The 26,168-nt window shown below is 43.4% G+C and overlaps 2 protein-coding genes across 6 annotated transcripts in view; one reads left to right on the forward strand and one right to left on the reverse strand.

The window, feature by feature from the left end:
* The window catches only part of LOC106602820 (acyl-CoA dehydrogenase very long chain), a 40,658-nt gene extending 29,619 nt beyond the window's left edge, over positions 1–11,039 (forward strand). For both annotated transcript variants that reach the window (XM_014195713.3, XM_014195714.3), the window contains exons 19-20: positions 2,910–2,985; positions 8,904–11,039. In XM_014195713.3, coding sequence (XP_014051188.1) covers positions 2,910–2,985; positions 8,904–9,041 — 214 coding nt within the window. In that variant the 3' untranslated portion in view covers positions 9,042–11,039. The remainder of the gene's footprint in view (positions 1–2,909; positions 2,986–8,903) is intronic.
* The window catches only part of LOC106602819 (integrin alpha-X), a 78,721-nt gene continuing 55,643 nt past the window's right edge, over positions 3,091–26,168 (reverse strand). For 2 of the 4 annotated variants that reach the window (XM_045716806.2, XM_045716805.2), the window contains exons 28-30: positions 14,593–14,691; positions 14,064–14,174; positions 3,091–3,650 (exon numbers count right to left, since the gene is read on the reverse strand). In XM_045716806.2, the coding sequence (XP_045572762.1) occupies positions 3,333–3,650; positions 14,064–14,174; positions 14,593–14,691 (528 nt within the window). In that variant the 3' untranslated portion in view covers positions 3,091–3,332. Of the gene's footprint in view, positions 3,651–10,677; positions 13,831–14,063; positions 14,175–14,592; positions 14,692–26,168 lie in introns of those variants that run through there. The other 2 variants (XM_014195712.3, XM_014195711.3) reach the window with 2 other exon arrangements.

The raw sequence follows: 26,168 nt of genomic DNA on the forward strand, positions 1-26,168 counted from the left end.
AAGAGGCCAAGCCCAAACCATGAGAAACAGCCCCAGACCATTATTCCTCCACCAAACTTTACAGTTGGCACTGTGCATTGGGGCAGGTAGCGTTCTCCTGGCATCCGCCAAACCCAGATTCGCACTGCCAGATGGTGAAGCATGATTCATGACTCCAGAGAACACGTTTCCGCTGCTCCAGAGTCCAATGGCGGCGAGCTTTACACCACTCCAGTCTACACTTGTCCTTGCACATGGTGATCTTAGTCTTGTGTGCGGCTGCTCGGCCATGGAAACCTATTTCATGAAGCTCCCGACGAACAGTTCTTGTGCTGACGTTGCTTCCAGAGGAAGTTTGGAACTCTGTAGTGAGTATTGCAACCGAGAGCTACACGCTTCAGCACTCAGCGGTCCCGTTCTGTGAGCTTCTGTGGCCTACCACTTCACGGCTGAGCCGTTGTTGGTCCTTGACATTTCCACTTCGCAATAACAGCACTAACAGTTGACCAGGGCAGCTCTAGCAGGGCAGAAATTTGAGGAACTGACTTGTTGGAAAGGTGGCATCCTATGATGGTGCAACGTTGAAAGTCAATGAGCTCTTAGGTAAGGCTATTCTACTGCCAATGTTTGTCTATGAAGATTGCATGGCTGTGTGCCTGATTTGTATGCACCAGTCAGCAACGGGTGTGGCTGAAATAGCTGAGTCCACTAATTTGAAGGGGTGTCAAAATACTTTTGTATATACAGTGCATTCGGAAAGTATTCAGACGCCTTGACTTTTTGTTACGTTATAGCCTTGTTGAAAAATGTATTAAATTATTTTTGTCACTCAATCTACACACAATACCCCATGATGAAAAATCAAAACTAGGGTTTTAGAATTTTTTGCACATTTTTATATAGAAAACTCTACTTGGTTTACTCAGTACTTTGTTGAAGCACCTTTGGCATCAATTACAGCCTCGAGTCTTCTTGGGTATGACGCTACAAGCTTGGCACTGTATTTGGGGAGTTTCTCCCATTCTCTGCATATCCTCACAAGCTCTGTCAGGTTGGATGGGGAGCTTCACTGCACAGCTGTTTTCATGTCTCTCCAGAGATGTTTGAGTCTCGGCTCTGGCTGTGCCACTCAAGGAAATTCAGAGACTTGTCCTGAAGCTACTCCTGCATTGTCTTGGCTGTGTGCTTAGGGTCGTTGTCCTTTTGGAAAGTGAACCTTTTCCCCAGTCTGAGGTCCTGAATGCTCTGGAGCAGGTTTTCGTCAAGTATCTCACTGTACTTTGCTCCGTTCATCTTTCCCTCGATCCTGACTAGTCTCCTAGTCCCTGCCCCTGAAAAACATCCCCACAGCATTATGCTGCCACCACGCTTCACTGTAGAGATGGTGCCAGGCTTCCTCCAGATGTGACGCTTGGCATTCAGGCCAAAGAGTACAATCTTGGTTTCATCAAACCAGAGACTTGTTTTATAGTCTGAGAGTCTTGAGGTGCCTTTTGGCAAACTCCAAGCAGGCAGTCATGTGTTTGATTGATAGAGTGCTGCAGATATGGTTGTCCTTATGGAAGGGTCTCCCATCTCCACAGAGGACCTCTAGAGCTCTGTTAGAGTGACCATCGGGTTCTTGGTCACCTCCCTGACCAAGGCCCTTCTCCCCGATTTCTCAGTTTGGTGGCCAGCTCTAGGAAGAGTCTTGATGGTTCCAGACTTCTTCCATTTAAGAATGATGGAGGCCACTGTGTTCTTGGGGACCTTCATTGCTGCAGAAACGCTTTGGTACCCTTCCCCAGACAAAATTCTGTCACAGAGCTCTACGGACAATTCCTTCGACCACATGGCTTGGTTTTTGCTCTGACATGCACTGTCAACTGTGGGACCTTTTTTATATAGACTTGTGTGTGTGCCTTTCCAAATCATGTCCAATCAATTGAATTTACCATGGGTGGACTCTCAAGGATGATCAATGGAAACAGGATGCACCTGAGCTCAAAGGGTCTGAATACTTATGTAATAAGTATTTCTAAAAAAACAGTTTTCGCTTTGTCATTATGGGATATTGTGTGTAGATTAATGAGGATTTAAAAAAAAAAAAAATGGTAATGTAACAAAATGTGGAAAAAGTGAAGGGGTCTGAATACTTTTTGAATGCGCTGTATAGTGTATGACAGCAACCCATGCTTTGGTTTTGTTGGAAACTGTTTCAAATTATAGCTTTTTAGCGTTTGTGGTACAAATCCAATGCAAGTCAATGGTACATATATTAGCATTTTTACGATTCGTGTTCAAATCAGGCTAAAGTAACTCAATTATGCTACTTATAGATGATTTGGATATGAAGCGGGAAATGCTAATAATATATACCATTGACTTGCATTGGATTTGTGCCACAAGTGCTAAAATGTTAGCATTTGAAACAGTGGCCAGGAAAACAAAACCAAAGCTTGGGTTGCTGTCATACCTTGTCCATAGACTAAGGAAACCAATATGTTGTTTTGTAATTTGAGTAAACTATCCCGTTAACATTGAGGGGGAACAGCACCATCTAGAGGTCAGAACCTGGTAAAATCAGGATATGGGATGGGAATTAAACCGAATAACTTCAATGACAGATTTCTCTGAAAAGGATAAAAAATTTAAAAATCCCCGAGGATGCATTACTTAGGATGACTAAACAATACATTATATGAATCCTATAAATTAAAATGGGCAATTTGGATCGAATCAATTAGCTTAGATTCTCAGAAATGTTGTTGCAGGAATGCTAATCTTATCTGTTTCTAACTACAGAAACTATTTCAGAACAATCTGAGATGGTGGGTGTTATGGCTTGGAACGACTCCAGTAGAAATATAGGTTGCCATTTGTGTAACATGCTATATTCTGTGAAAAAGATGAAAGCATGAATTGGAATGATATTTCCTTCTCTCTTTCAGGGCATCCCGCTCTCTGAGCCAGGGTCATGCCTCTGCCCAGCATGAGAAGATCCTGTGTGAAACCTGGTGTATCGAGGCGAGTGTGTCTCTCACACACATACACACATACATACATGCATGCATGCATACATACATACATACATACAGCTCTGGAAAAAATTAAGAGACCACTGCAAAATGATCAATTTCTCTGGTTTTACTATTTATAGGTCTGTGTTTGGGTAAAATTAACATTTTAGTTTTATTCTATGTACTACTGACAACATTTATCCCAAATAGAAATATTGTCATTTAGAGCATTTATTTATTTGCAGAAAATGACAATTGGTCAAAATAACAAAAAAAGATGCAGTGTTGTCAGACCTCGAATAATGCAAAGAAAATAAGTTCCTATTCATTTTTAAACAACACAATACTAATGTTTTAACTTAGGGAGAGTTCAGAAATCAATATTTGGTGGAATAACCCTGATTTTTCAATCACACCTTTCATGCGTCTTGGCATGCTCTGTTCCAGTCTTTCACATTGATGTTGGGTGACTTTATGCCACTCCTGGTGCAAAAATTCAAGCAGCTTGGCTTTGTTTGATGGCTTGTGACCATCCGTCTTCCTCTTGATCACATTCCAAAGGTTTTCAATGGTGTTCAGGTCAGGAGATTGGGCTGGCCATGACAGGGTCTTGATCTGGTGGTCCTCCATCCACACCATGATTGACCTGGCTGTGTGGCATGGAGCATTGTCCTGTTGGGAAAAACCAATCCTCAGATTTGGGGAACATTGGCAGAGCAGAAGGAAGCAAAGATAAATCTGCCCAATTCCAGCCTTGCTGAAGCACCCCCAGATCATCATCGATCCTCCACCAAATTTCACATTGGGTGCGAGACCTGGAGAGTCCTACAAGCCACAGTGTCTCGCACCCACTGCGAAATTTGGTGGAGGATCGGTGAAGAGGACAAGTACATTAGTGTCTAGTTTGAGAATCATACGCCTCACAAGTCCTCAACTGGCAGCTTCATTAAACAGTACCCGCAAAACACCAGTCTCAACGTCAACAGTGAAGATGCGACTCCGGGATGCTGGCCTTCTAGGCAGAGTTGCAAAGAAAAAGCCATATCTCAGACTGGCCAATAAAAATAAAAGATTAAGATGGGCAAAAGAACAGACACTGGACAGAGGAACTTTGCCAAGAAGGCCAGCATCCCGGAGTCGCCTCTTCACTGTTGACGTTGAGACTGGTGTTTTGCGGGTACTGTTTAATGAAGCTGCCATTTGAGGACTTGTGAGGCGTCTGTTTCTCAAACTAGACACTCTAATGTACTTGTCCTCTTGCTCAGTTGTGCACCGGGGCCTCCCACTCCTCTTTCTATTCTGGTTAGAGCCAGTTTAAGCTGTTCTGTGAAGGAAGTAGTACACAGCGTTGTACGAGATCTTCAGTTTCTTGGCAATATCTCACATGGAATAGCCTTCATTTCTCAGAACAAGAATAGACTGATGAGTTTCAAAAGAAAATTATTTGTTTTTGGCCATTTTGAGCCTGTAATTGAACCCACAAATGCTGATGCTCCAGATACTCAACTAGTCTAAAGAAGGCCAGTTTTATTGCTTCTTTAAACAGAACAACAGTTTTCAGCTGTGCTAACATAATTGCAAAAGTTTTTTTTAGCTTTTTAAAATAATAAACTTGGATTAGCTAACAGAACGTGCCATTGGAACACAGGAGTGATGGTTGCTGATAAAGGGCCTATGTAGATATTCCATAAAAAATCAGCCGTTTCCAGCTACAATAGTCATTTACAACGTCTACACTGTATTTCTGATCAATTTTATGTTATTTTAATGGACACTTTTTTTAGCTTTTCTTTCAAAAACAACATTTCTAAGTGACCCCAAACTTTTGAGGTGTTAGAGATATAGATATATATCTCACACACACGCACACAGTGGCAAGAAAAAGTATGTGTACACTTTGGAATTACCTGGATTTCGGCATAAATTGGTCTTAAAATTGGATCTGATCTTCGTCTAGGTCACAACAGTCAACACGTAGTCTGCTAAAACTAATAACACACAAATTATTGTATTTTTCTTGTCTATATTGAATACATCATTTAAACATTCACAGTGTAGGTTGGAAAAAGTATGTGCACCCCTAGGCTAATGACTTCTCTATAAGCTAATTGGAGTCGGGAGTCAGCTAACCTGGAGTCCAATCAATGAGACGAGATTGGAGATGTTGGTTAGAGCTGCCTTGCCCTATAAAAAAACTCACAAAATTTGAGTTTGCTATTCACAAGAAGCATTGCCTGAACCATACATCGAACAAAAGAGATCTCAGAAGACCTAAGATTAAGAATTGTTGACTTGCATAAAGCTGGAAAGGGTTACAAAGTATCTCTAAAAACCTTGATGTTCATCAGTCCATGGTAAGAAAATTGTCTATAAATGGAGAAAGTTCAGCACTGTTGCTACTCTCCCTAGGAGTGGCCGTCCTGCAAAGATGACTGCAAGAGCACAGCGCAGAATGCTCAATGAGGTTAAGAAGAATCCTAGTGTCAGCTAAAGACTTACAGACATCTCTGGAACATGCCAACATCTCTGTTGACGAGTCTACGATACGTAAAACACTAAACAAGAATAGTGTTCATGGGAGGACCACAGAAGAAGCCACTGCTGTCCAAAAATAACATTTGCTGCACGTCTGAAGTTTGCAAAAGTGCACCTGGATGTTCCACAGCACTACTGGCAAAATATTCTGTGGACAGATGAAACTACAGTTGAGTTGTTTGGAAGCAACACACAACATTATGTGTTGAGAAAAAAAGGCACAGCACACCAACATCAAAAACTCATCCCAACTGTAAAGTATGGTGGAGGAAGCATCATGTTTTGGAGCTGCTTTGCTGCCTCAGGGCCTGGACAGCTTGCTATCATCGACGGATTAATGAATTCCCAAGTTTATCAAGACATTTTGCAGGAGAATATAGGCTATCTGTCCGCCAATTGAAGCTCAACAGAAGTTGGGTGACGCAACAGGACAACGACCCAGAACACAGAAGGAAATCAACAACAAAATGGCTTCAACAGAGGAAAATACGCCTTCTGGAGTGGCCTAGTCATTGTCCTGACCTCAACCTGATTTGAGATGTGGCATGACCTCGAAAGCTGTTCACACCAGACGTCCCAAGAATATTGCTTAACTGAAACAGTTTTGTAAAGAGGAATGGTCCAAAATTCCTCCTGACCGTTGTGCAGGTCTGATCCGCAACTACAGAAAATGTTTGGTTCAGGTTATTACTGCCAAAGGAGGGTCAACCAGTTATTAAATCCAAGGGTTCACATACTTTTTCCACCCTGCACTGTGAATGTTTACACGGTGTGTTCAATGAAAACATATAATTGTGTGTTATTAGTTTAAGCAGACTGTGTTTGTCTATTGTTGTTACCTAGATGACGATCAAATTTGCATCCTGTAGCTCTAACTCCAAAAAGTTCTGGGACACTGAAGTCCCTGGAGAATATGAGCACCTCCTCTCAGCTGCCCACTGCACTGAGGCTAGGAAACACTGTCACCACCGATAAATCCACAATAATCGAGAATTTCAATAAGCATTTCTCTACGGCTGGCCATGCTTTCCTCCTGGCTACCCCAACCCCGGCCAACAGCTCCGCACCCCTCGCAGCGACTTGCCCAAGTCTCCCCAGCTTTTCCTTCACCCAAATCCAGATGGCAGATGTTCTGAAAGAGCTGCAAAACCTGGGCCCGTACAAATCAGCTGGGCTAGACAATCTGGACCCTCTCTTTCTAAAATTATCCGCTGCCATTGTTGCAACCCCTATTACTAGTCTGTTCAACCTCTTTCATATCGTCCAAGATTCCTAAAGATTGGAAAGCTGCTGCGGTCATCCCCTTCTTCAAAGGGGGTGACAATCTAGACCCAAACTGTTACAGACCTATATGCATCCTGCCCTGCCTTTCTAAAGTCTTCGAAAGCCAAGTTAACAAACGGATCACTGACCATTTCGAATCCCACCGTACCTTCTCCGCTGTGCAATCCGCTTTCCAAGCTGGTCACGGGTGCACCTCAGCCACGCTCAAGGTACTAAACCATAACATAACCGCCATCGATAAAAGACAGTACTGTGCAGCCGTCTTCATCGACCTGGCCAAGGCTTTCGACTCGGTCAATCACTGTATTCTTATCGGCAGACTCAACAACCTTGGTTTCTCAAATGACGGCCTTGCCTGGTTCACCAACTACTTCTCAGAGTTCAGTGTGTCAAATCGGAGGGCCTGTTGTCTGGACCACTGGCAGTCTCTATGGGGTACCACAGGGTTCAGTTCTTGGGCCGACTCTTTTCTCTGTATATATCAATGATGTTGCTCTTGCTGCAGGTGATTCCTACGCAGACAATCCCATTCTGTATACATCTGGCCCTTCTTTGGACACTGTGTTAACAATCCTCCAATCAAGCTTCAATGCCAAACAACACTCCTTCGGTGGCCTCCAACTGCTCTTAAAGTAAAACTAAATGCATGCTCTTCAACCGATCGCTGCCCTCACCTGCCCGCCCGACTAGCATCATTTCTCTGGACGGTTCTGACTTAGAATATGTGGACAACTACAAATACCTAGGTGTCTGGTTAGACTATAAACTCTCCTTCCAGACTCATATTAAGCATCTCCAATCCAAAATGAAATCTAGAATCGGCTTCCTATTTCGCAACAAAGCCTCCTTCACTCACGCTGCCAAACATATTCTCGTAAAACTGACTATCCTACCGATCCTCGACTTCGGCGATGTCATTTACAAAATAGCCTCCAACACTCTACTCAGCAAACTGGATGCAGTCGATCACAGTGCCATCCATTTTGTCACCAAATCCCATATACCACCCACCACTGCGACCTGTATGCTCTCGTCGGCTGGCCCTCGCTACATATTTGTCTCCAAACCCACTGGCTCCAGGAAATCTATAAGTCTTTGCTAGGTAAAGCACCGCCTTATCTCAGCTCACTGATCACCATAGCAACACCTACCCGTAGCACGTGCTCCAGCAGGTATATCTCACTGGTCATCCCCAAAGCCAACACCTGCTTTGGCCGCCTTTCCTTCCAGTTCTCTGCTGCCAATGACTGGAACATATTGCAAAAATCGCTGAAGTTGACTTATATCAACAGTCAGAACCTTATATCTCCCTCACTAACTTTAAGCATCAGCTGTCAGAGCAGCTTACTGATCGCTGCACCTGTACATTGCCCATCTGCCTCATCCCCATATTGTTATTTACTTTTTTTGCTCTTTTGCACACCAGTATTTCTACTTGCACATCATCATCTGCACATCTATCACTTCAGTGTTAATCTCCTAAATTGTAATTACTTCGCCACCATTGGCCTATTTATTGCCTTACCTCCTTACTCCATTTGCACACACTGTATATAGACTTTTCTATTGTGTTATTAACTGTACTTTTGTTTATCCCATGTGTAACTCTGTTGTTTTTGTTGCGCTGCTGTGCTTTATCTTGGCCAGGTCACAGTTGTAAATGAGATCTTGTTCTCAACTGGCCTACCTGGTTAAATAAAGGTTTAAAAAATGTCTTCTTTTTTTTAACCTTTATTTAACTAGGCAAGTCAGTTGAGAACTTGTTCTTGTTTTCAATGACGGTCTACCGGGGAACAGTGGGTTAACTGCCTTGTTCAGGGGCAGAACGACATTTTTACCTTGTCAGCTCGGCGATTCGATCTTGCAACCTTTCGTTTACTAGTCCAACGCTTTAACCACTAGGCTACCTGCCGCCCCTATGACCAATGTATGCAGAAATCAGGTATTTCCAAAGGGTTCACAAACTGTTTCTTGCCACTAGTGTGTGTGTGTGTGTGTGTGTGTGTGTGTGTGTGTGTGTGTGTGTGTGTGTGTGTGTGTGTGTGTGTGTGTGTGTATACACTGTACATACACATGTCTGATCTCTGCCCCCCATCCCTCCACCAGGCCTATGACAGGATCATGAAGAACGTCAAGGACCTGAAGTCTAGTTCCACCACCCAAGTCTTTAAGAACATGAAGGCCATATCTGCTGCCGTAGTGGAGAATGGAGGCACCGTCGCTCCTCACCCTCTGGGTTTCTAAACCAGCTCATAGTACATTTATAACATTACCAGAAACATACTACTCCCTGAGAGAGAGGTCCTTTTCACACTACTGATCCAATCCAAGCTGTACTGTACTGGCTGAAACCATGCTAGAAAGGAAAATGTGAAACCAAAATCTGAGCCAGTATGGTTTGGGTCGGCACGATAATGCGAAAAGGCTAAGAGAGCGCTCTTCTATGGGAGAATCTCCACTGCATACTTCTCATGTCCTCGCCTCTTTCTCAAAGCCCATTGGAGGAGGTCAGAGGGGGATGTAACTTTTCTCATCCAATGGGTCTTGAGAAGGAGGCGAAGAGAGAATGCAAGTAGTATGCAATTGAGATTCTCCCATTGTCTCAAAGACCCTCTGCAGAAAAAACGTAATTCTTCAAGCCTCAACGTCACAATGCATCACAAGCCAGGCGGATCAACTATCCTTCCACATGGTTCTGACTGTTGATTTACTGAATGTAAAGTCTGTTTTACTTTTACTATATTTATGGCCTTTTAAATAATATGTACTGTGATCTTGATATCTGTCCAGGATCTCATTTGGAACTAACCATATGTGTATGGTGGTATTTATCAAATGACTAAGATGTGGGGAAAGACAAAGTTAGTTTGTTGAAGGTTTTTGTATTAAGTTGAGATTTGGTTCTGGGTTGCTGAGACTGTTTGGGACAATTCTGAGGAAGGACAGTTTGAGGAAGTATAGTGACATCAGCCTTGTATCTGGGATCTTTGAATGCAACACTTTGCGTTCATTGTGACTAAATTCTCTCTACCTGTCAATAATTTGATATGTACAGAGTTGTGTGTGTGTGTGTGTGTGCTGCACTCACAAATGGCCTCCATCTGAAATGGCATGCAAGGGAAAATAGGGTGCCATTTCAGAGTCACCCATGGTCTCTCCCCTACTAGTTCTTTGTTGAATATTCTAATGTCCTTTGACAGTTGACCTTGGTATTGTGGTCAGGTGTCAATACGTCACATTCCGTGCAATCAACCATCTGCCCTTCTGTTTTCTCTGCTTTTCAAATCACATTTTATTTGTCACATACACATGGTTAGCAGATGTTAATGCGAGTGTAGTGAAATGCTTGTGCTTCTAGTTCTGACCATGCAGTAATATCTAACAATTTAACAACACCTGCCTTATACACACAAGTGTAAAGGAATGAATATGAACATATAAATATATGGATGAGTGATGGCCGAACGGCATAGGCAAGATGCAGTAGATGGTATAGAGTACAGTATATACATATGAGATGAGTAATGTAGGGTATGACACATTATATAAAGTGGCATTGTTTAAAGTGACTAGTGATACATTTATTACATCCAATTTTTCATTATTAAAGTGGCTAGAATTGAGTCAGTATGTTGGCAGCAGCCACTCAATGTTAGCGATGGCTGTTTAACAGTCTGATGGCCTTGAGATAGAAGCTGTTTTTCAGTCTCTCGGTCCCAGCTTTGATGCACTTGTACTGACCTCGCCTTGTGGATGACAGCGGGATGAACAGGCAGTGGCTCGGGTGGTTGTTGTCCTTGATGATCTTTTAGTTTTTTTCACCACTTCACTCGTTTCTGCACGGTGATCATTTGTTCCCTACTGTTTTATGTATTCTACATTTCTCTTCATATGGATTGGAAAGGATTGTACTCACAGTTTTACGTAAGTATTTTTGGGGACAGACTGTTTAAGTCTACTGTCACAACCATACAGTCACTTTTTTGACAAGCCTGCGGGAATAGTGGTGCAGCGCACACACTCAACCACCAACAAACAACTCTAGTGCCTGATATTCCAATTGCCTTCGCCAGGGGTTGCAGGTCTATTTCTAAAATTCATTTAATGATCATACCGGTGTGTCGTGTTGCTGAATATGTACCATAATCAATAGAGATTGGCTTGTGGCTACTTCTTCGATCATGTTAATGTCAAAATGAATGTAGCATTGATGATAATAAAGGAAGAACTTGTGTTTGGTCATATTGTTTTATATTTTCATTATAAACATACTGTAAGAGACAAGTTTCCCTGCTGTTAGACAAACCGTAGGACTTTTAACAAAGACGGTGCTTAATGAGTTAATATAACATACAAAGAAATGGATGAAAGGAATTGTACAGTATATGAAAGACGCATCATAAAAAGTATAACTTAATATTGTCCACAAAAGGAATGGCGCTGCTTCAGTTCTGTGAAGATCGCTACTCTGATGGCTGTGGCTCTTCACAAAGGATTTCAGATAGGTCTTGTTAATCACAGTGCAGATAAGTACATGGGGAGATAGTTACACCAGAGGGGTTCAGCAGGTTTGGGCTGCGTTCCGATTCTCTACCCTTCTCTAGAAGTGTTCACTCCCCCCATGCATTTTAAGGCATTGGATTTGGTCAAGCATGGAGGCAGTGGCAATTTTAGCATGTGGGGCAAACTAAAACATATATTCTTTATATTTTAATGCATGCCAGCAAAGCCACTACACAATACATTAATTTCACTATAACGGTAACAAACGGTGCCCACAAACTTTTAGGGCCTACATAAAGCTGTCCCAACAGCAGAGTCCCAACACCTTACCACTGCTACACCTGGTTATCAGCGGAGCCTTGTCTGGCAGTGAAACAGTTCATTCAGCCTCATATACTGCCTTTTTAGAAAACATAGCTGATATGGCTGACTTGCTTAAACAAATGTGGTTTCTACTGACAATTGAGCTGTACAAACTGTTGCATAAGGGAACCTACGAGAGAATAAGAGGAAATTCGTAATTTCGTTTAAGACATTCATGAGCGAGCTAGGACGGATGTAGTAAAAACTATTTGTTCAGCACTTTTGAAATGTAGTGACAGAATTCAGAACATGGGATGTTCTTGCAGTATTCTCCCTGTACACCAAGTCAGAACTGTAGGACAAATAAAGGGGGCATATAAACAGAAAATGAAAGTTCTTACAATATTCTATGATTACATTTATCTAAACAGGTTATAGGCTACATGTGCACCATCAAGTCAGAACAGTAGGTAAGTTATGAGGGATATTACATAATTTATGCAGCAGCATAGATTTTTGGACTCTCAACTTGGAATTCCGCGTTGGATGACTATTCAAAATTATTTTCCCAGTCGGAGCTAGTTTTATCCGAGTTCCCAGTTGTCTTGAACTCACTGAAGTCGTAGATTTCCGAGTTTCCAGTTGTTTTGAACGTGGCAGAAGTCATGCTGTATTGACAGCATAGCCAATGTATTAAAACTTTTCTGGCCCATGGCGTTACCCCCTTTTCCGTGATATCCAGTTGATATTTAGGATATTGTCTCATCGCTGCAACTCCCTTACGGACTAGACTAAGGTTGAGAGCCAAGCCACACTGCTTCTTGACACACTGCTCGATTAACCCGGAAGCCAGCTGCACCAATGTGTCAGAGGAAACACTGTCGAGCTGACAACCGAAGTCAGCTTGCAGGTGCCTGGCCGCCACAAGGACTTGCTAGAGCACGATGAGACAAGAACATCCCGGCTGGCCAAACCGTCCCCTAACCTGGTTTGGGTATGTCATTTTAGGCGAAAATTGGCAAAAAGGGTCCGATCCTTAAGAGGCTAGCTGGCTATGACTTTCCAACAAAACACTGGAACCCTTCCAAGTCAAGGTAAGCTTATGGTATTACTAATTTATTGCCACCAAGGCCCACTGGTGTAACTGCTTATGGCCTCCCGAGTGGCGCAGCGGTCTAAGGCACTGCATTACAGTGCTAGAGGCATCACTACAGACCCAGGTTCAATCCCGGGCTGTATCGGGAGTATTGGCTGTGATCGGGAGTCCCTTAGGGCGGCACACAATTGGCCAAGTGTCGTCTGGGTTAGGGGAGGAGTTGGCCGGGGGGGCTTTACAAGTAGGCCGTCATTGTAAATAAGAATTTGTTCTTTAGTGACTTGACTAGTTAAATAAAGGTTAAAAAAAAATAAAAATACTGACTGTACACTAACGTTACTGCATGATTGTAGCGGGTTTACTTACACGTTAGTTCTATTAGCTATAGGCTGTGTGTAGCGGTTTGGCTTGGAAAGCTTTTTTCACCTGGTCACATACAGTTGATGTGCATTGGAGTCCACAAGTGAAGGAAAGAGGTGAGAGGAGGAGAGTGCATAGATGTGAGAAGGAATACAACGTGGCTGCTGTGAAAGTGAACTGTGTTTACGCGTGATCAGGGGTGTATTCATTCCACAGATTCTGTTGAAACACGTTTCTTAAACGGAACAAAACAGGGATAAACATACTTGAATTTGTCCAATAGAAACTTTTGTTTGCAAATGTTGGACTAATGACTACACCTTGTATCAGCTAGATGAAGGCAAGAGTGTGCAAGGTGTCACTGTCTGTCCATGTGTCACTGTCTGTCACTTCAAATGTGTCTCTTGACCTGTGTGCACCTACGTTGTAAGCTTTCATTCATAGGCTAGGTTGTAGAACCCTCATGATGGGTACAGGGAAAATTCTAGTATCATGTAGTAGCCTAAACCTATCCGATGTTACATTGCGCTGGAATATGAATGACAGTCATCCAATATGCTGTAATAGAAATAAGGCCATGCTCATGAAAGAAATCTTCCTCCCTCAACTTAAACGGCACTGACCGCCGCTGGGCTACAGGGTGTTCTTCCCCAGTGAGGTAATATCAGAAGTCAGACCATGGTCATCACCAGGGGCTGCAGTCCGACCAGGAACAGCTGAACTATAATCTACACCACCAGAGGCAATTCTTCTGCTCTTGAAAAAACCCTTCTGAGAAAAAAAGCAACAATCTTTAGTCAATATATATTTATATGGTTGTATGATGTATACATAATGTTGTTCGTACAGACAGACAGCCTTGGAGAGGGAATACACTCCCTCCTCCCCACTCAAGAACCACTGAACCAGACAGGGTTAGGATTGTGGTTGCGGTTGGGGTTGAACTGGGATGCGGACATGAGGCTAGGGTTATGTTAGGATTTAGGGTTAGAGAAGTGTCTCACCTTGTAGAGAACCCCAGAGATTATCGTCAGTAGCAACAGTGAAAACACAACACTGATAGAAGCAATGAGAGCAGTGTGGGATTCAGGGGTTGTCTCCAGAATGGACAGAATCTAGAAGAGAGATATGATGGAGTGAGTGGAAGAAATAAGAACGATCATTGTCATGAAGACACCTGTCCCAATCCCATTAGAAGTTCAGAACGAGAAAGTGTAGGCTTTATAGAAATAATGCGCTCAAATTGAAAACCATGAAACAAAATAATATGAATTTCTATCAGCCTAATCGAGGTGTAGATTACATCTCACATTCCAATGTTTGAACTTGTAAACAAGACTGCATGGGATTCCTCTTAACACGACTCCATGCAACCAATGGCAATGTCCACTTTAGGTATAATGCCAGGAGCCGCTTGTGGATTTGACAGCTCTAACGCAGTTCCAACCGCCACAACAACCACTATGCAGATGTCGGCTAAAGAGGATCTGATGGAATAGAGCCCTTAGAGAGCATTTGAAATGATTGGCTCACCTTCACACTCTGAGAACCAATGGCAGGGTACTGGGAGTAGACACTCTGGTCGAAGGACAGCGACCCCCAACTGACCACCTCCACCTGCACCGCTGAACCCTGGGAAACAAACAACACTACTGAAACTGAACCACAACAACTCATAACGTGAATCTCGGCCTTGATTCAATCGGGTGGAGCGCTAACCCGCGTGGGCATTTTGGCTGTGTTGGAGGTGGAACTGCGGTAGAAGCTGACGAATAGGTGAGCGGCTGGTCTTGTGTGTCACAAACCACTCCCTTCCGTATTATCCCTACCGTGTTAGAAGTTCAAAATGGCGATAGAGAGTGTAGGGCTCGATTCAATCCGTATCGCCAAAGTTTATCACTATAGCACAATAGAAATTTAAAGACAATGATCGTGCGATAGCGGAGACCGTATTCACGGTAAATGCTGGATATGTTGGCACAATCAGAAATTACCTTTAAAGGGAGTGTAGCACCTATTTCTGAGAAGCCCCGGAGCCAGGCTTTCTTTGGAGGGGTGGATTGTGGATTTTGCTCAACAGGATTATAAATGTTTCTTGCAATAGCTAGCTATTCTCTTCCTCCATTTCTGAATGAATTTGCGGCTATTTCTTTCTTGCTGGCAAAATAAGTGAGCTAGATTTGGTTTGTGCTCTGCCATATGTCGATAACATAGTTAGATTTGTCACTAGTATGGGCTAGTAAATATCCTAAACCCAGCCCGCTAGACAGTCATAGATCGTAAGGGTGTCAACTTGTGAATATTATAGAAAAATTCTCACAGATGTTTTCCATGTACAGTAGGCTGCAGGTAATATGTTCCTCCACCGTGTGAGTCATATAAATGAAGATCTTTCTGGCTGTCTTCTTGGTTTTTGTATATGTGAGGAGCTCCGAGCACTGCCATTTATACATTGATAAAACCTATTGAGAAGAACTAGGTAAATGTGTAATCCGTCTGGAGAAGGGGATTGTGAATACACATTGTTTTAGATGATTTTTACTTATGATCCCTGGAGATGAATGTTTAACCAGCCTTTATTCAGAAATGTTATTGTATGCCCTAGTAATTTGCAGGGAGGCATTTGAGGCCCGGCCTTTTCTCAGTTATATTTAACAATTTGTATCATGTTAAATATTAGCCACTATTGGGAGCCACTGTCAGTATTACACACATACATTTATAACTGTCACTTCAGTGTTAGTTTCCTTCAATTTGTAGCCTACATTTATTTATAACTGTCACTTCAGTGTAAGTTTCCTTCATTTTGTAGCCTACATTTATAACTGTCACTTTAGTGTAAGTTTCCTTCAATTTGTAGCCTACATTTAGCATCATTCCATTCTGTTTACCTTTCTTTCCTCTGTCACATCTGTGTAGTTGTTATTGATGGTCGCTAGCAATGGGTCATATTAGGCTAACGTTGTGCAATATTTGGGAATATGTAGGCTATTTGAATCATTATGAAACTCAGACTACATGTAGCAGCTTAAACCTGGCGCACGGTTCACGACGACGAGACCGTTGTCATACATTTCAATAATTATTGAATATTAGTGTAAATCTATAGGACTATTGTCCAACCTCTATTGTCCACCTTCCAATATTTCATGCATTGAACATTAATATGGCAACTTTCAGGATGAATCAAACCACCCTATTTTTTATGATTCATACTTTCCTAACCCTAAAATGTGTCTAAATAAGAGTATCAGAGTCTTTTTTCTACCAGTTTGTGCTGAAACGGAGACAAATATTCATATATTTAGATGCTTTCTTTTATTGATCCCTATATTCTGAACCCGTTCTCTCTATGTTATTCTAGTGAGTCTGTTGCCAATATTCTAATTAAAAGGTACACTTTAACCTGTTGGGGGTAGGGGGCAGTATTGACACGGCCGGATAAAAAACGTACCCGATTTAATCTGGTTACTACTCCTACCCAGTAACTAGAATATGCATATACTTATTACATATGGATAGAAAACACTCCAAAGTTTCTAAAACTGTTTGAATGGTGTCTGTGAGTATAACAGAACTCATATGGCAGGCAAAAACCTGAGAGGATTCTGAACAGGAAGTGGCCTGTCTGACAAGTTGTTGTTCATCTTGGCTCTTTTTATTGAAGACTGAGGATCTTTGCTGTAACGTGACACATCCTACGGCTCCCATAGGCTCTCAGAGCCCGGGAAAAAGCTGAATGATATCGAGGCAGCCCCAGGCTGAAACACATTATCGCTTTTGGCAAGTGGCCGATCAGAGGACAATGGGCTTAGGCGCGTGCCCGAGTCGACCCCATGCTTTATTTTCTTTCGTCTGTTTACCTAAATGCAGATTCCCGGTCGGAATATTATCGCTTTTTTACGAGAAAAATGGCATAAAAATGGATTTTAAACAGCGGTTGACATGCTTCGAAGTACGGTAATGGAATATTTAGAATTGTTTTGTCACGAAATGCGCCATGCTCGTCACCCTTCTTTACCCTTTCGGATAGTGTCTTGAACGCACGAACAAAATGCCGCTATTTGGATATAACTATGGATTATTTTGGACCAAACCAACATTTGTTATTGAAGTCCTGGGAGTGCATTCTGATGAAGAACACCAAAGGTAATACAATTTTTCTTATAGTAAATCTGACTTTGGTGAGTGCTAAACTTGCTGGGTGTCTAAATAGCTAGCCCTGTGATGCCGGGCTATCTACTTAGAATATTGCAAAATGTGCTTTCACCGAAAAGCTATTTTAAAATCGGACATATCGAGTGCATAGAGGAGTTCTGTATCTATAATTCTTAAAATAATTGTTATGCTTTTTGTGAACGTTTATCGTGAGTAATTTAGTAAATTGTTAGTAAATTCGCCGGAAGTTTGCTAGTTCTGAATGTCACATGCTAATGTAAAAAGCTGGTTTTTGATATAAATATGAACTTGATTGAACAAAACATGCATGTATTGTATAACATAATGTCCTAGGTGTGTCATCTGATGAAGATCATCAAAGGTTAGTGCTGCATTTAGCTGTCTTCTGGGTTTTTGTGACATTATATGCTAGCTTGAAAAACGGGTGTCTGATTATTTCTGGCTGGGTACTCTGCTGACATAATCTAATGTTTTGCTTTCGTTGTAAAGCCTTTTTGAAATCGGACAGTGTGGTTAGATTAACGAGAGTCTTGTCTTTAAATAGCTGTAAAATAGTCATATGTTTGAGAAATTGAAGTAATAGCATTTCTAAGGTATTTGAAAATCGCGCCACAGGATTCAACTGGCTGTTACGTAGGTGGGACGATTTGGTGCCACCTGCCCTAGAGAGGTTAACATCCTTATCATTTATCGCCCTCCAGGTTCCCTTGGAGAGTTCATCAATGAGCTTGACGCCTTGATAAGTTCCTTTCCTGAGGATGGCTCACCCCTCACAATTCTGGGTGACTTTAACCTCCCTACAACTCATTTCTCTCTGCCTCCTTCTTTCCACTCCTCTCCTCTTTTGACCTCACCCTTTCACCGTCCCCCCCTACTCACAAGGCAGGCAATACGCCTGACCTCATCTTTACTAGATGCTGTTCTTCAACTAATCTCACTGCAACTCCCCTCCAAGTCTCCGACCACTACCTTGTATCCTTTTCCCTCTCGCTCTCCTCCAACACTACTCACTCTGCCCCTACTCAGATGGTATTGCGGCGTCGCAACCTTCACTCTCTCTCTCCTGCTACTCTCTCCTCTTCCATCCTATCATCTCTTCCCTCTGCTCAATCCTTCTCCAACCAATCTCCTGATTCTGCCTCCTCAACCCTCCTCTCCTCCATTTCTGCACCCTTTGACTCTCTATGTCACCTATCCTCCCGGCCGGCTCGGTCCTCCCCTCCTGCTCCGTGGCTTGACGACTCATTGCGAGCTCACAGAACAGGGCTCCGGGCAGCCGAGCGGAAATGGAGAAAAACTAGCCTCCCTGCGGACCTGGCATCTTTTCACTCCCTCCTCTCCACATTTTCATCCTCTGTTTCTGCTGCTAAAGCCACTTTCTACCACTCTAAATTCCAAGCATCTGCCTCTAACCCTAGGCAGCTCTTTGCCACCTTCTCCTCCCTCCTGAATCCTCCCCCCCTCCTCCATCTCTGCGGATGACTTTGTCAACCATTTTGAAAAGAAGGTTGACGACATCCGATCCTCGTTTGTTAAGTCAAACGACACCGCTGGTCCTGCTCACATTGCCCTACCCTATGCTTTGACCTCTTTCTCCCCTCTCTCTCCAGATGAAATCTTGCGACTTGTGATGGCTGGCTGGCCGCCCAACAACCTACCCGCTTGACCCTATCCCCTCCTCTCTTCACCAGACCATCTCCGGAGACCTTCTCCCTTACTTCACCTCGCTCATCAACTCATCCCTGACCGCTGGCTACGTCCCTTCCGTCTTCAAGAGAGCGAGAGTTGCACCTGTCATGACGTTGGCCTGTGGGTAAGGTTTATGACCCCCCCCCCCCCCCCATAAATACCTTTCTCCCTTCCCCTCTCTGAATCTACTGAAGGACTTGAATAGCCTGTGTTAACCTGTTATGGCTAGGGGGCAGTATTTTCACGGCTGGATAAAAAACATACCCGATTTAATCTGGTTACCACTCCTACCCAGTAACTAGAATATGCATATACTTATTACATATGGATAGAAAACACTCCAAAGTTTCTAAAACTGTTTGAATGGTGTCTGTGAGTATAACAGAACTCATATGGCAGGCAAAAACCTGAGAGGATTCTGAACAGGAAGTGGCCTGTCTGACAAGTTGTTGTTCATCTTGGCTCTTTTTATTGAAGACTGAGGATCTTTGCTGTAACGTGACACATCCTACGGCTCCCATAGGCTCTCAGAGCCCGGGAAAAAGCTGAATGATATCGAGGCAGCCCCAGGCTGAAACACATTATCGCTTTTGGCAAGTGGCCGATCAGAGGACAATGGGCTTAGGCGCGTGCCCGAGTCGACCCCATGCTTTATTTTCTTTCGTCTGTTTACCTAAATGCAGATTCCCGGTCGGAATATTATCGCTTTTTTACGAGAAAAATGGCATAAAAATTGATTTTAAACAGCGGTTGACATGCTTCGAAGTACGGTAATGGAATATTTAGAATTGTTTTGTCACGAAATGCGCCATGCTCGTCACCCTTCTTTACCCTTTCGGATAGTGTCTTGAACGCACGAACAAAATGCCGCTATTTGGATATAACTATGGATTATTTTGGACCAAACCAACATTTGTTATTGAAGTCCTGGGAGTGCATTCTGATGAAGAACACCAAAGGTAATACAATTTTTCTTATAGTAAATCTGACTTTGGTGAGTGCTAAACTTGCTGGGTGTCTAAATAGCTAGCCCTGTGATGCCGGGCTATCTACTTAGAATATTGCAAAATGTGCTTTCACCGAAAAGCTATTTTAAAATCGGACATATCGAGTGCATAGAGGAGTTCTGTATCTATAATTCTTAAAATAATTGTTATGCTTTTTGTGAACGTTTATCGTGAGTAATTTAGTAAATTGTTAGTAAATTCGCCAGAAGTTTGCTAGTTCTGAATGTCACATGCTAATGTAAAAAGCTGGTTTTTGATATAAATATGAACTTGATTGAACAAAACATGCATGTATTGTATAACATAATGTCCTAGGTGTGTCATCTGATGAAGATCATCAAAGGTTAGTGCTGCATTTAGCTGTCTTCTGGGTTTTTGTGACATTATATGCTAGCTTGAAAAACGGGTGTCTGATTATTTCTGGCTGGGTACTCTGCTGACATAATCTAATGTTTTGCTTTCGTTGTAAAGCCTTTTTGAAATCGGACAGTGTGGTTAGATTAACGAGAGTCTTGTCTTTAAATAGCTGTAAAATAGTCATATGTTTGAGAAATTGAAGTAATAGCATTTCTAAGGTATTTGAAAATCGCGCCACAGGATTCAACTGGCTGTTACGTAGGTGGGACGATTTGGTGCCACCTGCCCTAGAGAGGTTAACATCCTTATCATTTATCGCCCTCCAGGTTCCCTTGGAGAGTTCATCAATGAGCTTGACGCCTTGATAAGTTCCTTTCCTGAGGATGGCTCACCCCTCACAATTCTGGGTGACTTTAACCTCCCTACAACTCATTTCTCTCTGCCTCCTTCTTTCCACTCCTCTCCTCTTTTGACCTCACCCTTTCACCGTCCCCCCCTACTCACAAGGCAGGCAATACGCCTGACCTCATCTTTACTAGATGCTGTTCTTCAACTAATCTCACTGCAACTCCCCTCCAAGTCTCCGACCACTACCTTGTATCCTTTTCCCTCTCGCTCTCCTCCAACACTACTCACTCTGCCCCTACTCAGATGGTATTGCGGCGTCGCAACCTTCACTCTCTCTCTCCTGCTACTCTCTCCTCTTCCATCCTATCATCTCTTCCCTCTGCTCAATCCTTCTCCAACCAATCTCCTGATTCTGCCTCCTCAACCCTCCTCTCCTCCATTTCTGCACCCTTTGACTCTCTATGTCACCTATCCTCCCGGCCGGCTCGGTCCTCCCCTCCTGCTCCGTGGCTTGACGACTCATTGCGAGCTCACAGAACAGGGCTCCGGGCAGCCGAGCGGAAATGGATAAAAACTAGCCTCCCTGCGGACCTGGCATCTTTTCACTCCCTCCTCTCCACATTTTCATCCTCTGTTTCTGCTGCTAAAGCCACTTTCTACCACTCTAAATTCCAAGCATCTGCCTCTAACCCTAGGCAGCTCTTTGCCACCTTCTCCTCCCTCCTGAATCCTCCCCCCCTCCTCCATCTCTGCGGATGACTTTGTCAACCATTTTGAAAAGAAGGTTGACGACATCCGATCCTCGTTTGTTAAGTCAAACGACACCGCTGGTCCTGCTCACATTGCCCTACCCTATGCTTTGACCTCTTTCTCCCCTCTCTCTCCAGATGAAATCTTGCGACTTGTGATGGCTGGCTGGCCGCCCAACAACCTACCCGCTTGACCCTATCCCCTCCTCTCTTCACTAGACCATCTCCGGAGACCTTCTCCCTTACTTCACCTCGCTCATCAACTCATCCCTGACCGCTGGCTACGTCCCTTCCGTCTTCAAGAGAGCGAGAGTTGCACCTGTCATGACGTTGGCCTGTGGGTAAGGTTTATGACCCCCCCCCCCCCCATAAATACCTTTCTCCCTTCCCCTCTCTGAATCTACTGAAGGACTTGAATAGCCTGTGTTAACCTGTTATGGCTAGGGGGCAGTATTTTCACGGCTGGATAAAAAACATACCCGATTTAATCTGGTTACCACTCCTACCCAGTAACTAGAATATGCATATACTTATTACATATGGATAGAAAACACTCCAAAGTTTCTAAAACTGTTTGAATGGTGTCTGTGAGTATAACAGAACTCATTTGGCAGGCAAAAACCTGACAAGGTTTCAGGCAGGAAGTGGCCTGTCTGACAAGGTGTCGTTCTTCTTGTCTCTGTTTATTGAAGAGTGAGGATCTTAGCTGTCCCGTGACACTTCCTACGGCTGCCATAGGGTCTCAGAAGGCGGTAAAAAGCTGAATCGTGGCTTTGCAGGCTCTGGCTGAAACAAAGTAGCGCGTTTGGGTAGTGGCTGGTTACAGTACTGTGAGACTCAGGCTCGTGCCCGCCTCGACCGAAAGCTTTGTTTACTTTCCTCAGTTTAGCTAAAAGGAGATTCCTGGTCGGAATATTATCGCTTTTTTACGAGAAAAATGGCATAAAAATGGATTTTAAACAGCGGTTGACATGCTTCGAAGTACGGTAATGGAATATTTCGATTTTTTTTGTCACGAATTGCGCCATGCGCGCGACCCTGATTTACCATTTCAGATAGTGTCTGGGACGCACGAACAAAACGCCGCTATTCGGATATAACGATGGATTATTTTGGACCAAACCAACATTTGTTATTGAAGTAGCAGTCCTGGGAGTGCATTCTGACGAAGACAACAAAAGGTAATGAAACTTTTATAATAGTAAAGCTGATATTGGTGAGTGCTAAACTTGCCGGGTGTCTAAATAACTAGCCCGTGATGCCTGGGCTATGTACTTAGAATATTGCAAAATTTGTGCTTTCACCAAAAAGCTATTTTAAAATCGGACATATCGAGTGCATAGAGGAGGTCTGTATCTATAATTCTTAAAATAATTGTTATGCTTTTTGTGAACGTTTATCGTGAGTAATTTAGTAAAATGTTAGCGAATTCCCCGGAAGTTTGCGGGGGGGTATGCTAGTTCTGAACGTCACATGCTAATGTAAAAAGCTGGTTTTTGATATAAATATGAACTTGATTGAACAAAACATGCATGTATTGTATAACATAATGTCCTAGGGTTGTCATCTGATGAAGATCATCAAAGGTTAGTGTTGCATTTAGCTGTCTTCTAGGTTTTTGTGACATTATATGCTAGCTTGAAAAATGGGTGTCTGATTATTTCTGGCTTGGTACTCTGCTGACATAATCTAATGTTTTGCTTTCGTTGTAAAGCCTTTTTGAAATCGGACAGTTTGGTTAGATAAAGGAGAGTCTTGTCTTTAAAATGCTGTGAAATAGTCATATGTTTGAAAAATGGAAGTTTTTGTATTTTAGAGGAGTTTGTATTTCGCGCCACGCCCATCATTGGATAATGGAGCAGGTGTTCCGCAAGCGGAACGTCTAGATGTAAGAGGTTAAATATAGAGAGTCTGGGAACATCAAACAAATGGGGAAAGGAACCATATTTTGTTAATAAAACCAGTTGGAAATATGCTTGATAACGTAATGAGTATGGATTTCATTTCAGTTGTCATCTGAGACATTATGATTGATGACAGGACGACATAAACTGTACCTGAGAAAGTATACGCCCTCTAGTTATCAGAGTCACATGGAATTGATATGCAATTGAAATGTTTGTTAGGAGATGAAATGTAATTTTAGCTTCCAAATGAGAGAATTGGGTTTTCATAAGGAAAGTGCCCTGCTTGATCAGTGGCCCAACCCTGTGAAGAGACAGGGGTTATAAACGATGAAACACCTCCCTCCCCCTCTCCACTATATCAGCCTTTGACGAAAAGATAAGCACGTTGTTACAGTACGGGAGGTCTGCAGCCTCTACGTTAGAAGGACACACATGTCAAGGACAGAACTAAGCCAACCTCGGCGTGAGCTTTGGTGGCGAATGGTATGAACTTTGAGCTTATTCACTACAGAAGTGATACTTCCTAGCCGTTGAGTTCGCAGCGGGCTAGGAAAGGCTAGGAAAGGACGGACGACGGATCCAGTCTAACAACCAGACGAAGATACCACCACGTATCCAATTTACCACCAGAGACATTCTTCCGAAAACAGGGAGATCTGTTGGCCAACCCGGCCAGCATCTACGACCAATCTACCGAAGCGCAGCTCAGAGTAAATATTTATTGTATTTTCCTTTTCCAAATGGGCGGTAATTTAGAATGCATAAGATAATGTATTTACGATAGCATAGCTGCTGTTTCTCTGTTCCTAAATCTTCCCGCTCTTTCATTCAAGCCCAACCCCCTTTCCTTTGTGTAACCAGCCGTCATATCTGTTCCGTCTACCGGGACGTTTTCTGTATGACATCATTGTATTCTGTGTATTTGTAATTCTGTGTGATTAGTTAGGTATTTAGTAAATAAATAATTAAACCCAATTTTGTATTGCTGATTCAACTTGTTAGCCAGGGTTCGTGAAGATAGCCAAGAATTTACAACTTTCATTATGAGACTGAAAATAAGACAAGGGTTAATATTGACTGCTATCGATGTAAAATATTACAAAGTATTTTAAGAGTTTATTCGGAAGATAACAGCTCTATAAACGTTCTTCCGTGGTGCCCCGACTTTCTAGTTAATTACATTTACATGATTAGCTTAATCAGGTAATATTAATTACAGAGAAATCATTTTATAAATTAGCATGTCATATCACTTAATCCGGCATAGCCAAAGACACGACACACCCCTTCTCAAAAAACCTACACTCGATCCCTCCGATGTCAACAACTACAGACCAGTATCCCTTCTTTCTTTTCTCTCCAAAACTCTTGAGCGTGCCGTCCTTGGCCAGCTCTCTTGCCATCTCTCTCAGAATTACCTACTTGATCCAAATCAGTCAGGTTTCAAGACTGGTCATTCAACTGAGACTGCTCTTCTCTGTGTAAAGGAGGCTCTCCGCACTGCTAAAGCTAACTCTCTCTCCTCTGCTCTCATCCTTCTAGACCTATCTGCTGCCTTTGATACTGTGAACCATCAGATCCTCCTCTCCACCCTCTCCGAGTTGGGCATCTCAGGCGCGGCTCACTCTTGGATTGCGTCCTACCTGACAGGTCGCTCCTACAAGGTGGCGTGGCGAGAATCCGTCTCCGCACCACGTGCTCTCACCATTGGTGTCCCCCAGGGCTCAGTTCTAGGCCCTCTCCTATTCTCGCTATACACCAAGTCACTTGGCTCTGTCATATCCTCACATGGTCTCTCCTATCATTGCTACGCAGACGACACACAATTAATCTTCTCCTTTCCCCTTCTGATAACCAGGTGGCGAATCGCATCTCTGCATGTCTGGCAGACATATCAGTGTGGATGACGGATCACCACCTCAAGCTGAACCTCAGCAAGACGGAGCTGCTCTTCCTCCCGGGGAAGGACAGCCCGTTTCATGATCTCGCCATCACGGTTGACAACTCCATTGTGTCCTCCTCCCAGAGTGCTAAGAGCCCTGTCGTTCTCCGCTAACATCAAGCCGGTGACCCGATCCTGTAGGTTCATGCTCTACAACATTCGCAGTACGACCCTGCCTCACACAGGAAGTGGCGCAGGTCCTAATCCAGGCACTTGTCATCTCCCGTCTGGATTTCTGCAAATCCCTGTTGGCGGGGCTCCCTGCCTGTGCCATTAAACCCCTACAACTCATCCAGAACGCCGCAGCCCGTCTGGTGTTCAACCTTCCCAAGTTCTCTCATGTCACCCTGCTCCTCCGCACACTCCACTGGCTTCCAGTTGAAGCTCGCATCTGCTACAAGACCATGGTGCTTGCCTACGGAGCTGTGAGGGGAACGGCACCTCCATACCTTTCGGTCTCTGATCAGGCCCTACACCCAAACAAGGGCACTGCGTTCATCCACCTCTGGCCTGCTCGCCTCCCTACCTCTGCGGAAGCACAGTTCCCGCTCAGCCCAGTCAAAACTGTTCGCTGCTCTGGCACCCCAATGGTGGAACAAGCTCCCTCACGACGCCAGGACAGTGGAGTCAATCACCACCTTCCGGAGACACCCGAAACCCCACCTCTTTAAGGAATACCTGGGATAGGATTAAGTAATCCTTCAACCCCCCCCCCCCCAAAAAAATATATTGATATACTATTGTAAAGTGGTTGTTCCACTGGATATCATAAGGTGAATGCACCAATTTGTAAGTCGCTCTGGATAAGAGTGTCTGCTAAATGATGTAAATATAAATGTAAATGTACAAATTACCTCAAACCTGTACCCCCGCACACTGACTCGGTACCGGTACCCCCTGTATATAGCCTCGTTAGTAACCTGTACCCCCG

Source organism: Salmo salar, chromosome 04, assembly GCF_965601325.2.
Source record: "Salmo salar chromosome 04, fSalSal1, whole genome shotgun sequence".
Taxonomy (NCBI): Eukaryota; Metazoa; Chordata; class Actinopteri; order Salmoniformes; family Salmonidae; genus Salmo; species Salmo salar.